Genomic DNA, 14,731 nt, shown 5'->3' on the forward strand with positions numbered 1-14,731 from the left:
TAGATCACCTACATCCAGAGATCCCTGTGGACTCAAACAATGATGAATCTGGACCAAACTCTACACCAGTGGTTCTCAATCTTCCTAATACCGCGACCCCTTAGTACAGGTCCTCATGTTGTGGTGACCCCCAACCATAACGTTATTTTCATTGCTACTTCATAATTGTAATTTTGCTACTGTTATGAATCGTATTGTAAATATCTGATATGCAGGATGTATTTTCAGTCACTGGACCAAATTTGGCACAAATACCCGATATGCCCAAATGTGAATACTGGTGGGGTTGGGGGTGATTGATTTTGTCATTTGGTAATGCTGGAGTTGCTGGGATTTATAGTTCACCTAAAATCAAATGCTGGTGGTCTTTGCTTCTGAACTCCACCAATGATGGAATTGAATCAAACTTGGCACACAGAACTCCCATGACCAAAAGAAAAATACTGGGAAGGTCTGGTGGACATTGACCTTGAGTTTTTGGAGTTGTAGTTCACCTATATCCAGAGAACACCGTGGACTCAAGCAATGGATCTGGATCAAACTTGGCACTAATACTCAATATGCCCAAATGTGAACACTGGTAAAGTTTGGAGAAAATAGGCCTTACCATTTGGGAGTTGTAATTGTTGGGATTTATAGTTCACCCACAGTGAAATAGCATTCTGCACCCCACCGGTAGAATTGGACCAAACTTTCCACACAGAACCCCCATGACCAACAGAAAATACTATGTTTTCTGATGGTCTTTGGCGACCCCTATGACACCCCCTCGTGACCCCCACAGGGGTCCTGTCCCTCAGGTTGAGAAACACTGCTCTACACGAAGACTCAATATGCCCAAATGTGAACACTGGTGTAGTTTGGGGAAAATAGAATCTTGACATGTGGGAGTTGTAGTTGCTGGGATTTATAGTTCACCTACAATCACAGAGCATTCTGAACCCCACCAACGATAGAAATGGGCCAAACCTTCCACACAGAAACCCCATGTGGGTCACAGCAACACGTGGCAAGGGATGGCTAGTGTATGTGTTTGGGTGTGTGGGTATGTGTGTGGGTGTATACACACACACACATACACACTAGCCGTTCCCTGCCATGTATTGCTGTGGCCCAGTCTGTGTATATGTGTTTTGTGTGTGTGTATATATGGGTATATTTGTGTGTGTGTGTGTGTGTGTATATGAACCCCCGGTGGCGCAGTGGGTTAAAGCACTGAGCTGCTGAGTTTGTTGATCGAAAGGTCACAGGTTCGATTCCGGGGAGCGGCGTGAGCTTCCGCTGTCAGCCCTAGCTTCTGCCAACCTAGCAGTTCGAAAACATGCAAATGTGAGTAGATCAATAGGTACCGCTCCGGCGGGAAGGTAACAACGCTCCATGCAGTCATGCCGGCCACATGACCTTGGAGGTGTCTACGGACAACGTTGGCTCTTCGGCTTAGAAATGGAGATGAGCACCACACCCCAGAGTCAGACATGACTGGACTTAATGTCAGGGGACTACCTTTACCTTTTATATACGGGTATATGTGTGTGTATATATTTGTGTATATGTATATATGTGTGTTTGCAGAACTTCTGGAGTAGGACTTGATGTTTGCCTCAGGTGATTGAGATGATCATCAAAGTTTGTAGTGCTCTTCGTAGAAAAATATATATTGCAAAGGAGATCTCCCTTTATTATAATCCTGCTGAAACAGGGATTCTTTTCAAAGTTGTTTGAATGGGGAAGGGGCGAACTAGACAAACAAATAACTCCGACTCAGCTCCCTGGAAACAGAAAACCGGACCGGTTCCAATGATGGAAAAGTTTTCTTTGTGTTTCTTTGGTGGTGGGTGCCCGGAATCTCTTAATGCAGGTTTTCAGCTGAGGAAATCAAATACCTTTGGAGCAGCGAGGGAGGAGCTGGTTAAATATTGACTGTTGGCTTAGTTAAGTTTTGTGGGCTAAATCCTTCCGACGTTCAGCCAAACATAACAAGCGCATTCCGGATGAGGCTCGTAATAAAGATGGAAAACTTTCTATCTCTCTCCTGCGAGAGCCGGCTGGAAAGTGCCACATCGAATCTGTTCCGCTCAAACTGTGATTCGGAAAGCAATATTTTATCATTCGGGATTTAAGAGTCGGAATAGAATCCAGACAATTTGACTGCACATTTTTGAGAGAAAGCAAGAAATGCTTGTCTTCTGGTGCTGCTAAATCCCTCGGTTTATCTGCATTGAAGCTGCTGTTGACTTATGGCAACCTCATTAATTTCATTGGATTTTCTTAGGCAAGGAACTCTCCGAGGAGGTTTTGCCAGTGTCTTCTTCTGAAATAATAATAGTTTCATACCTGACTCTCCTCATGACTCGAGACAGGGCTTACGTACTTACTTACTTAGGCAATCCCTCGTTGGACGAGTAAGATGGTCTTCCATGATGGGTTTCCTTGTGGATTCGTAGGTGGCTGTGGAGCCCTATTCTTGACCCGCATCTTCTCCCACAGTGAAGGCATTGGTTTCCAGGTGGAAGGCGGTCCCAGTCGGGGTTGGCTTGACGTGCCTTCCTCCTGGCACGTTTCTCTCTTTCACCCTTCACTCGTGCCTCCCCGAATTCTGCAGCACTGCTGGTCACAGCTGGCCTCCAACTGGAGCGCTCAAGGGCCAGGGCTTCCCAGTTCTCAGTGTCTATGCCAGAGATTTTAAGGTTGGCTTTGAGGCCATCTTTAAATCTCTTTTTCTGTCCCCAACGTTACGTTTTCCGTTCTTACGTTCGGAGTAGAGCAACTGCTTTGGGAGGCGGTGGTCAGGCATCCGGACAACGTGGCCGGCCCAGCGGAGTTGATGACAGAGGACCATCGCTTCAATGCTGGTGGTCTTTGATTCTTCTCCTTGTGACTTGAGACAGGGCACAACATAGTTAAAAACACATCATTCTACATACATATATTTAAATGTCTTTCCATGAAATATGTATATTAAAACTAGGATTTGTCAGTAATCTCCCATTCAAGTAGTCGCCAAGGCTGACCCTGGTTGGCATCCAAGATCAGATAGTATCCGGTGAGTTTAAGGCAGGCATGGGCAAACTTTCTAAATTGGGAGCCACATGGTGGGCTGGAATAAGGTGGGCAAGCCAGGAGGAGGAGGGGGTTCTCCCCAAGGCCTCCCTCCTGTCCTTTCTTCCCCTTCCTCTTCTTTTCCGGAGACAGAAAGTGAAGGAAAGATGGGAAATGTTTGTATCCCAAAAGAGTTGGTCTTGGTCAGGATGAGATGGTGGACAGGAGAGAAAAAGTGTATCCATGAGACCCCGTATTGCCTACTCCTGAGATAGAATCCTAGAGCTGGAAGAGACCCCAAGGGCCATCCAGTCTAACCCCCTTCCATGCAGGAAGGCACAATCAAAGCACTTCCAACAGAAAGCACTCCCAACAGAGAGACTCCACCACACTCTAAGGCAGCCTATGCCACTCTCCAACAGCTCTTACTCTCAGGAAGTTCTTCCTAATCATGTCAGTCTAATATCTTTCCCTACCTTTTGAGCGCATTGTTGTCTTGTGCCCTGCTCTCTGGAGCAGGAGAAAGTTTCCCCTTCCCCCTCCTCCTCCTCAATGGGACACCCTTTGAGATCTTGAAATATGGTTCTCATGTTCCCCCTCTAGCTTCTCTTCTCCCAGCTAAACATTCTCCAGGAGGAAAGGAGGAAGGAAAAAGACAAGGAAGGAAAAAAAAAAAAAGAAGGATGGAAGGGGAAAAAAGAGAAAGAGGGAAATGAGAGGAAAGGATGGAGGGAGGGAGCAAAGAGGGAAGGAAGAAAAGACAAAAGGGAGGGAAGGAAGGAAGGAAGGAAGGAAGGAGAAAGAGAAGGGAGGAGGGAGGAAAGATGGAAGGAAGGAAAGATGGAAGGAAGGAGAAAGAGAGGGAAGGAGGGAGGAAAGAGGGAATGAAGGAAAGACAAGAAGGAAGGAAGGAGGGAAGAAGAAAGAGAAGGGAGGAGGGAGGAAAGAGGGAAGGAAAGGAAAGATGGAAGGAAGGAGAAAGAGAGGGAAGGGGGGAGGAAAGAGGGAAGGAAGGAAGGAAGGAGAAAGCAAGGGGGAAAAGAGGGAGAAAAGAGGGAAAGAAGGAGAAAATGCTTCTGGAACATGGCCATACAGCCCAGAAAACTCAAAGCAACCCAGTGATTCCGGCCCTGAAAGCCTTCGACAAAACATTTTTGCGGACTCATCCTTTATCTTTTTTTAGTCTTCCCTTATAGTTTGTATTCTGACCCAAATATCCACATTCTCCATTCCTTTGTTTGTAATGTGTTACCTTAACAGGTGGGGCCAAGTTCGTGATAAGGTTATGGAAATACTAGGATTTCTGCACTTGGCATCTTTCAGGTGTTTTTAACTACAACTCCCATCACTCCACAGTCAGTATGGCTTCGCTAAAGGAATATGGGAGTTGTGGTCCAGTACATATGAAAAGCACACGTTGGGGAATGTTCTGCCTTGTTTGCATCCTTCCAGAAGGCGCGTTGTTTGGTGAATAACTGGGGAAGAGCCATCTTGTTTTCCGATGAATGTTGTGGCTGCAATGTGTTAAAAAAAAAAAGACAAAATGCAATGAAAAAGAACTATATTTTAAATGTCTTCCAAATGAGGGGGGTCTTGTTTTAACCTATCTTCTTCCATTCCTGTTTTTCCAGCATCAATAACCAGGCCTTTGAATGAACGGGGAACATTTGAGAAACTAGGAGCTGCCGGGTCGCAGCCGGGATTTTAGGCTTGAACCGGCTCATTCAAGTAAATAAAACTGTTATCCTGTCTTGTTTCCAAGTGGGAGAATGCACTGATGTTCCAGGTTCAGAAGGGAAAGATATGGTCACCCACTTCCTTTGTCCTTCCATTGTCCCCTTCCAGAATTTCAGTAGGGTGGTGAACCTACTCCAGGTCTTAATGCAGGCTGCAAAGGAGCTTTCCAAGGTGCTGAACCTTATTGCTAACAATGCTCAGCATCATGGACAGTTCCTCACATCCTGAAGTGGATTCACCACTCCATTTGCATGGAAGTTGTTGGCCAACGCTATATATGGAAAGTCCCCACTTTCATGACTTATTCATCTCCTTAAAGCAGGCATGGGCAAACTAGCATTCCTTGCTAAGAGGACTGACTGCCCAGTGATGGAAGGAAGGAAAGAGTGAAGGAAGAAAGGACGAAAGGGAGGTAGGGAGTGATGGAAGGAAAAAGAGGGAGAGAGGAATGAGGGAGGGAGGGAGGGAGGGAGGGAGGGAGGGAGGGAGGGAAGGAAGGAAGGAAGGAAGGAAGGAAGGAAGGAAGGAAAAACAAAAGTGAAGTAAGGATGAAAGGGTGGAAGGAACAAAAAAGGGAAGGAGGGAGAGAAAGGAGGAAAGGATGGAAGAAGAAAGAGGGAGAGGGAGAGGTAAGAAGGCAGGAAAGAGAAAAGGAAAAAGACAAAAGGGAAGGAAGGAAGGAAAAACCAAAGGGTGGAAGGTAGTGGAGAGAGGGAGAAAGAGGGAGGGATGAAAGATAGAAGGGAAAAAAGACAGGGAAAGAATGAGAAAGAAGGAGGAAAGAGGGAAGGGAGGATGAAATGGTGGAAGGGAGTGGAGAGAGGGAGAAAGAGGGAGGGATGAAAGATAGAAGGAAAGAAAGACAAAGAAGGAGGGAGGATGAAAGGGTAGAAGGGAGTGGAGAGAGGGAGAAAGAGGGAGGGACGAAAGATAGAAGGAAAGAAAGACAGAAAGAAGGAGAAAGAAGGAGGAAAGAGGGAAGGGAGGATGAAATGGTGGAAGGGAGTGGAGAGAGGGAGAAAGAGGGAGGGGTGAAAGATAGAAGGAAGGAAAGACAGGGAAAGAATGAGAAAGGAGGAAAGAGGGAAGGGAGGATGGAAGGATGGAAGGAAGTGGAGAGAGGGAGAAAGAGGGAGGGACGAAAGATAGAAGGAAAGAAAGACAGAGAAAGAAGGAGGAAAGATGAAAGGGAGGATGAAAGGGTGGAAGGGAGTGGAGAGAGGGAGAAAGAGGGAGGGAGGAAAGATAGAAGGAAAGAAAGACAGAAAGAATGAGAAAGAAGGAGGACAGAGGGAAGGGAGGATGAAATGGTGGAAGGGAGTGGAGAGAGGGAGAAAGAGGGAGGGATGAAAGATAGAAGGAAGCTAGGAAAAAGAGGGAGGAAAGAGGGAAGGAAGGATGAAAGGTTGAAGGGGAGATGGAAGGAAGGAAAAAGAGAAGGAAGAAAAGGAAGAAGGCTGGATGAAAGGAAGGAAGGATGAAAAGGAGGAAGGGAGGAAGAAAGAGGAAGAGAAGGGAGAAGGAAGGAAAGACAAAATGGAAGGAAGGAATGAGAAAGAGGGATGGACGAAAGCATGGAAAGGAAGGAAGGACAGAGGGAGAAAGAGGGAGTTAAGGGAGGGAAGGAGAAAGGAAAGAGGAAAGGGAGGATGAAAGGGTGAAAGAGTGTGGAGAGAGGGAGAAAGAGGGAGGAATGCTAGAAGGAAGGAAGGAGAAAGAGGGAAGGAAAGATGAAAGGTTGAAGGGGAGGATGGAAGGAAGGAAAAAGAGAAGGAAGAAAGGGAAGAATGTTGGATGAAAGGAAAGAAGGATGAAAAGGAGGAAGAAAGAGGGAGAGAAGGGAGAAGGAAGGAAAGACAAAAGGGAGGGAAGGAAGGAGAAAGAGGGAAGAAGAAAGGAAAGGGGGAAGGACGAAAGCATGGAAAGGAAGGACAGAAGGAGAAAGAGGGAGTTAAGGGAGGAAAGGAGAAAGAAAAGAGGGAAGGAAGGATAGTAGGTTGAGAGAGAGGAAGGCCCGAGAAAAGAGCCCAAGGGGCCACATCCGGCCCTTGGTTTGCCCATACCTGCTTTAAAGGATGAAGGAATGAGTAGTTTAAACTATTCTGGTATTTTATCTGTGCAAAGGACACAATAGATCTGTGCAAAGGTCCCAAACTGACCAGTCTGACCATCATCCTTTTATGTCCTATACCCAAAATGCCAAAATGCCAAAAAGAGACATTTCTTTCACCCAGTTGTTCCATATCTTGCAAAACAAACAAGTTTTGACCCATTATTTCCTTATTTTTCTGCCTTTATCTCCAATCAGAGAGAGATAAAAGCTGTTTGAAGGCTTTGCGGCAAAATAAGCTCTTGTTTGTAGCCTAGAGAGGTTTTGCATGGGGCAAGAAGTCTTGTTTGTGGGGTTTTGCATGGGTTTGCAGATTGGAATGGGCTTGCATGCATTGGGAATTAATTATTTTTGACTGAGTGGCAAGCTTTTGCATGGAATGGGACGCCTAATGTGCAGACTTGCAAGGTTTTGCATGGGACAGGTGTGCTGTTTGCTGCTGTTTCCTTCTGAAAAGCAACGGTTTGCCAGCTAACGATGCTAAGCTGTTTACAAAATCACACAGAACATATGTGATGTAAATCTACATTCCTGAAGTTGTGCTGCTTCTGCTGAAAACTAACGTATCTGCAAATTCGCTTGCTGCAATTCCAGCTAATCAAGTAGTTCACTAAAAGCGCTGGTGCATAGTCGCGCAATATCCAAAAATGTGCAACTGCATGCCTAACGGTTGCACTTTCAGAGCTCCACCTATGCCACTCTGAATTATGGATATTAAACTATGTAATATATGGATATAAACATACATGTAATGAACTTAGATGTTCATAAAACGCCAACAAGATGCCAGCTACTATCATTCCAAGCTTTGAAGCTAGTTTCCTTTCCTTCTTCATCTCCTGCTATATTCCTTTCTGCTTTCAGTCAAAGCTTGACAGAGTTTCCAAGGCAAGGGACCATGGCACTGGTGATTCCACCAATGGGGTGAGCTCCCGATGTTAGCCTCAGCATCTGCCAACCTAGCAGTGCAAACACATGCAAATGTGTTTTGGAAATCCTTAGATGTCCTTATTTATTTAGGAAAGGCATGGCAAACTTTGGCCCTCCAGGTGTTTTGGACTTCAACTCCCACAATTCCTAACAGCCTACCGGCTGTTAGGAATTGTGGGAGTTGCAGTCCAAAACACCTGGAGGGCCAAAGTTTGCTCGTGCCTGATTTAGGATAAGACATCATCATTCAACCGCAAAGAAACAAGGCTATGGCTTCACCCTTCGCCAGAGTGGAAGGCGACACTCACTTGGGGAGGCATCCAGCAATTAAACAATCAGGCACATCAAATCACTCTCAACAAAAGATTCCCCCCAGGCACTTCCAAGCCATTAAATGCTAATCAAGGTGATCAGTTGAAACATTCACACCTAGTTCCAGCAGACAAAAGTTCTTTGTCCCACCCTGGTCATTCCACAGATATATAAACCCATTTTCCTACTCCCAACAGACTTCACTACCTCTGAGGATGCTTGCCATAGATGCAGGCGAAACATCAGGAGAAAATGCCACTAGAACATGGCCATATAGCCCAGAAAAACCTACAACAACCTAATTAGCTGTAAATTTAGGGTTGTCCTCCCCAAAGTCTCCACTTTGTTTACAGCTAAATGAAACTGGGCCGATGGAAGCGACATCTAGAACTTGAAAGATCATAGAATCAGAAGAGACTCCAAGATCCCTCCAGTCCAATCACATCCTGCCATGCAGGAATATACAATTTGCAGGAATATACAATTTGCAGGAATATACAATTTGCAGGAATATACAATTTGCAGGAATATACAATTTGCAGGAATATACAATTTGCAGGAATATACAATTTGGCCACATTTTGGTGACATCATTTTTAGACTTGCATCATTTTGGGACACAGTAATTCAGTTTTTCTAGCAAATCAGATACATACATGAGAGATACGGCCTCATACATTGATTGTAATGATGACATCTATGGGGACACAACATATCTCACAAAAGCTTTCATTGACAAGCCCCCGGTAGCGCAGCGGGTTAAACTGCTGAGCTGCTATACTTGTCGGTGGTTTGAATCTGGGGTGAGCTCCTGATGTTAGCCCCAGCTTCTGCCAACCTAACAGTTTGAAAACATGCAAATGTTAGTAGATCAATAGGTACCGTTTCAGTGGGAAGGTAATGGCGCTCCATGCAGTCATGCCGGCCACGTGACCTTGGAGGTGTCTATGGACAATGCCGACTCTTTGGTTTAGAAATGGAGATGAGCACCACCCCCAAGAGGGCTAACAGCGGGAGCTCACCCCGCTCTCCGGATTAGAACCACTGAGCTTTCGGTCCGCAAATACAATATAATACAATAGTTATAAACTTACTTACTTACTTAGGCGATCCCTCATTGGCTGAGTAGGATATTCTTCCAGGATCAGTATTCTGATGGATCTGCATAGTTAGAAAACATACAATAGTTATAAAATATACAATAGTTATAAAGCATTATCCAGATGCTGTTTATGTTTAATCCTGTTTTAATGTTTGCACATTGGTCTATTTCAAATGATAGGCTAATGCTTTTATACTAAGCTGCTTTGAGTCTTCTTCAGGGGAGAATAATAATAATAATAATAATAATAATAATAATAATAATAATAATATACAGAAAACAATTCAAGTAAAACCAAATACACCAAACCATACAAGATAAGAAAACAATATTAAATTAAAACTCTGAAAACTGTATAAAACAAGAAAGTGTTCTATTGGGATTTAAAACGGACCATGTTATACTTTTTTTTGGCAATATTAGTACTACTAAGATAGTACTAATATTGCAATGACAAATTGCAAAGGAAGGGCAACATATAGAATGTGTATTTATTTCTCTTTCCTCACTCAGCCACCCTTTTTTTCATGTCAGGAGTGACTTGAGAAACCGCAAGTCACTTCTGGTGCGAGAGAATTGGCTGTCTATGAGGACATTGTCCAGGGGACGCCCGGATATTTTGATGTTTTACTATCCTTGTGGGAGCCTTCGCTCATGTCATCGCACAGGGATCTGGAGCTGACAGAGGGAGCTCACCCGCGCTTTTCCCGGATTTGAACCTCTGACCTGTCGGTCTTCAGTCCTGCTGGCACAAGGGTTTAACCCATTGCTCCACCCTTTGTGATGATCAGATAACAGAAAGTGCCTCGGGGAAAGGCGGTTAACCGTCTTTGGGCCAAATTAGACTTTTGCATTTATTGCAGATGGTTTTTCCTGAAATGCAGTAAGGAAGGCTGATAAGACAGCAGTCAGTGGAGGGGAACGTAATTAACCCTTTCTCACCTACTATTGGTGTCCTTTCACGCTGCTATCTTTATTGGTTCTATGAGGGTTGAATGAAAAATAATGCCTCCTCCTTCGTAACTCCTCAACAGATGGCAGTCATGCCGGCCACATGACCTTGGAGGTGTCTATGGACAACGCCAGCTCTTCGGCTTAGAAATGGAGATGAGCACCAACCCCCAGAGTCAGACATGACTGGACTTAATGTCAGGGGACAACCTTTACCTAACATTTTCTACAGCCTTAACCTTGTTTGTATTGTGATAGTTTGTATAGGGTATCTTCGGATACTCCTGGTTTTTTTCTTCTTTTGTGCACATTTCATACAAACAAAGGTTATAGGCACAGTAAGAAGGAGGGAACGATGCTAACATAACCGTTGTGATGTCATTTGGTATGCGTACTCAGAAGTGGCAATGGTTTATTGTGCATATAGTAGTGCACTTACATATGCATTGAACTATTACAGTGAGAGCTTTCCGTTCTGCAAAGTCTGTGTTTGTACATACGTCTGAATTTGTAGTTGCCTGGAAGATGCATCCTTGTCGTCATGCGATGTGAGTGTGTTGCATGGGGAAATGGTTGTTCTGCTGTATGCGTGACTTCGTAGTTGTGTGCTCGTTGTGACATGCGACCGTACGTGAAGACTAGCCAGGGTTTTAATGGCACATTGCGTAGCAGAGATAGATACCAATGCCATGATGGTGGTTGGGAGCATGAGAAAAATGCATGAGAAATAAGTGAGATAGGGGCACTGCAGGGCAAATGTGTCCCCATAGGCCACCATAATTGAACAAGAGCTTGCAGAGAAACATTTAGGAGTATCTCCAAACTGGGCAGACACTGCTACCATTTTGGATGACTGGAAATGATGTGTTGTCACTACTTGTTGCTTCGTGGAGGGGCATTTCTGGAACCTTTTGGTTGTTTTTGGTGTCTCCAATAACCTAAACTACACCTGGGAAATTTCAGATGAAAGATTTGGGGGAAGCAATGGTTGCATGGAATCTTCTCAAAAGTTGCTTGCCAACTCTGAGTTTTCACCTCTGGCTTATAGTTTTCAAGACTAACAGAAATGAGAAAAAGCCAAAATGTTTAGAACAGTGGTTCCCAACCTATGGGTCCCCAGATGTTTTGGCCTTCAACTTCCAGAAATCCTAACAGCTGGTAAACTGACTGGGATTTCTGGGAGTTATAGGCCAAAGCACCTGGGAACCCACAGGTTGAGAACCATTGGTTTAGAACCGTGATGGTGAACCTATGACATGCATGTCAGCACTGACACACATGGCTATTTTTGATGACACGCGGCCACATGCGGCCACATACAGAGAAATACACCTTATAAGAGCCAATCTAATTCCGTCCTTACATTTGTAAAAGGCTCTGCAAATTTAACATCTGCACGTTCGAGCACTGTTCACTCCATAACTCAGCATGGATTATACATTTTCTCATTTAAACTACAAATATTGCAAAATTATGGGTTTTTTCTCGAAGTGACACTCTACCCAAGTTATGCTCAGGTTTTTGGCAAATTTTGACACGCCAAGCTCAAAAGATTGCTCATCACTGGTTTAGAATAACCTGAGAAGCTTTACCCTCTGCAAATCCTCCTCTTCTTCCTTTTAATAAAAAGATACTATGTGCTAATTGCCTTAAAGACCAATTGGTGATTCCAGCCTCCATCGTAAAACTTGGGTGAAGATGATGGAGGTCTTTTGTCCAGTTTGAGGAGAAGACGTGAGGTTGTTGTAAGTTTTTTGGGCTGTATGGCCATATTCCAGACATATTCCTGACAATGCACCTGGATTTGTGAGATCTCACAACCTCTGAGGATACCTGCCATAGATGCAGATGAAAGGTCAGGAGATAATGCTTCTGGAACATGGCCATACAGCCCGAAAAATCTACAACAACCCAGTGATTCCAGCCATGAAAGCCTTCGACAATACATCGAAGACTTGAGTGTTGGATCCTGTGTTCTCTTTGAAGAATAAAGGACATGTCTCATTGATCTTTTCCAATTGGAACAAATGGACATGGTGGCAACCATCTCTTTTGAAGGATAATACAACCAGCATGATTTAAGAAGGACATTCCATGTGGATGCTGAATGGGGTTGGGGAAAAGAGACAATGGGCACCAGCTAGTAGGAGGATTAGGTCTGCTAAGGCTCCCCGTTCCCCCTGAAAATCACCAAAATCCCACTCATAAATTTGAGGAATAATAAATGGTGAGAAGACTGTGGTTGCACATGAGTTGTAGGCAACAGAGCACACAAAGAGTTCAACTGCGAATGCTTAGATATATCAGATAGGAAACCCATCAACCCAGTTCTGGGGTTCTTTTACACCACACTACTCTAGTGCTGTGATTCCACTTTAACCGCCATGGCAACATTATATGGACTCATGGGATTTGTAGTTTGGGTTATGGTTTTTGGTCTTCCATAGTACCTCACCAAACAGTCCTAGGATTCCATATGATGGTGTCGTGTCAGTTCAAAGTGGAATCATAGCCGCAGAACTATAGTGTGAAAGGGAACCCTGGAGTGGACCAAAGTATGAGAAACTCAACTAATGTAGGGCTGAAATGAAGCAAATGAGTAAAATGCTAATGGATAGTAGCAATGTAACCATCTGGCCTAAGTAGGGTTACCAGGATGGAAACTAGAGAGGGTCCAAGTACCTGTGTAGAAGGGGGCATGTTCAGAAGCTGTTGCTTGCAATGCATCCAGATCACAAATTTCACTTGCTGAAATTCCCTCTTGTGCACAACTATTAGAGATACAAAAGCCCTCCCCAGTTTCCACTCTGACAACCATATGACTGGGTTGTTGTAAGTTTTCTGGACTGTATGGCCATGTTCCAGAAGCATTCTCTCCTGATGTTTCACCTGCATCTATGGCAGGCATCCTCAGAGATTGTGAGGACCTCACAAGCTCTGAGGATTCCTGCCATAGATGCAGGTGAAACATCAGAAGAGAATGCTTTTGGAACATGGCCATACAGCAGTGGTTCTCAACCTGGGGTCCCCAGATGTTTTTGGCCTACAATTCCCAAAAATCCTAACAGCTGGTAAACTGGCTGAGATTTCAGGGAGTTGTAGGCCAAAAACATCTGGGGACCCAAGGTTGAGAAGCACTGCCACACAGCCTGAAAAACTTACAACAACCTAGTGATTCTGGCCATGAAAGCCTTTGACAGTACACTAAACCATATGACTTGTTTACTCGTGTTCTTCATTCTTCAACTCTGGTGCCACTATGCTTCTCTAGGGCTGCATCTGCACTCCAATTAATATAGTTTGGCACCACTGGAACAGCCATGGCTCAGTGCTATGCAATGATGGAAGTTGTAGTTCTATCCTTCTTTGCCAAGGGTATATGGGACTACAAATCCCATATCAATGAACCATGGCCATTCAAAATGGTGTCAAACTGCAATAATTTGGTAGTGTAAATGCAACATAAGGCTGAGGAATTAGCCACGTGCAAGCACCTTAGAAATGCTTCATTTACTCATTTGTTTCTCTTTCTTTCCCCTCCTCCTCCTCCTCCTCTTCCAGTGCCACTGACTCGTGCCTCAACTTCCAGACCTTGCCATGGCCAAACTAGAGGCCCTCTCTGTCCTTAGTGACCCCAGCTACCGCGGCCAGGAAGCGTTCCGCCCCTTCGAGCCCAGGCTCTCCGAATCCGCCTCCCAAAGCAGCATGGGAAGCGTGGGCAGCGGCGTCGCCAGCGAGCAAGAGTTTGCCATGAAGAGCGTAGGGACCAGGACTCAGAACGGCGGGCGACAGGTGGACGGGTCCCGGAACAGCTTCGTTCCGCGGGAGATCTCCAACCGCTACTCCGGGGAGGAGAAGACCTACAAGTCGGAGAAGATCTACATCAACGGGGACCTGCGCAAGAGCGAGAAAGTGAAGGCGGATCTCTGCGGGAACGTGGCAGCCAACAACGAGAAGAACATCCCACCTCCTCCGCAGTACAGAGAGCCCAATAACCCACCAAAGATATTGCCAATCTCTGGGAAACTAGACCAGGTGAGGAGGTGCCGTTGATCTCCCCAAAAAGAAAGGGGATTCTCCTGTCTTGGTTAGTGAACGTCCCACCAAATTTGTGTTGCAGTTTTGCCACAATGAAGGAAGGATAAAGGACATGGTGTTGGCCCCATTTCCCTCTCCTTGACACAAAGCTGGTGTTTATTTTTGCATTTGTTTATTTCAGAACACCTTTCTATTGCATTTCAGTTCTAGGAAAGCTAGCAGTAAGGCCTGATACTATGAAGCTACACATAATAATAATAACACTATGTAACAAAATCTGAAACATTTTCTGTCTCTGTTTTGAAAGTCTTATTTCCTGTTTCATTGTTTGGTAGTTACTTTGAAAGTAGTTGTTATACCCCAGAAACGTTGTTTTTGTGACACAAACTATGTTGAATTTTCGTCCCAGAGGACCCAGCAAGCATTGCAGCTTCAGATCTTGAAGTTGAGCAAGAGAGGATTTTTTGTGGCTTCCACAAACTATGTTGAATTGGTTGAGACTCCATAAGATA

General features: G+C 44.7%; 1 protein-coding gene across 4 annotated transcripts in view; it reads left to right on the top strand.

Moving 5' to 3' along the window:
• Positions 1-14,731, top strand: part of LZTS3 (leucine zipper tumor suppressor family member 3) — a 94,983-nt gene that overhangs the window by 65,366 nt on the left and 14,886 nt on the right. For 2 of the 4 annotated variants that reach the window (XM_060779436.2, XM_060779437.2), the window contains exons 2-3: positions 4,671-4,767; positions 13,743-14,216. In XM_060779436.2, the coding sequence (XP_060635419.2) occupies positions 13,779-14,216 (438 nt within the window). In that variant the 5' untranslated portion in view covers positions 4,671-4,767; positions 13,743-13,778. The remainder of the gene's footprint in view (positions 1-4,670; positions 4,768-13,742; positions 14,217-14,731) is intronic. The other 2 variants (XM_060779439.2, XM_060779441.2) reach the window with 1 other exon arrangement.

Source organism: Anolis sagrei, chromosome 5 (genome assembly GCF_037176765.1).
Source record: "Anolis sagrei isolate rAnoSag1 chromosome 5, rAnoSag1.mat, whole genome shotgun sequence".
In the NCBI taxonomy this organism is placed as follows: Eukaryota; Metazoa; Chordata; class Lepidosauria; order Squamata; family Dactyloidae; genus Anolis; species Anolis sagrei.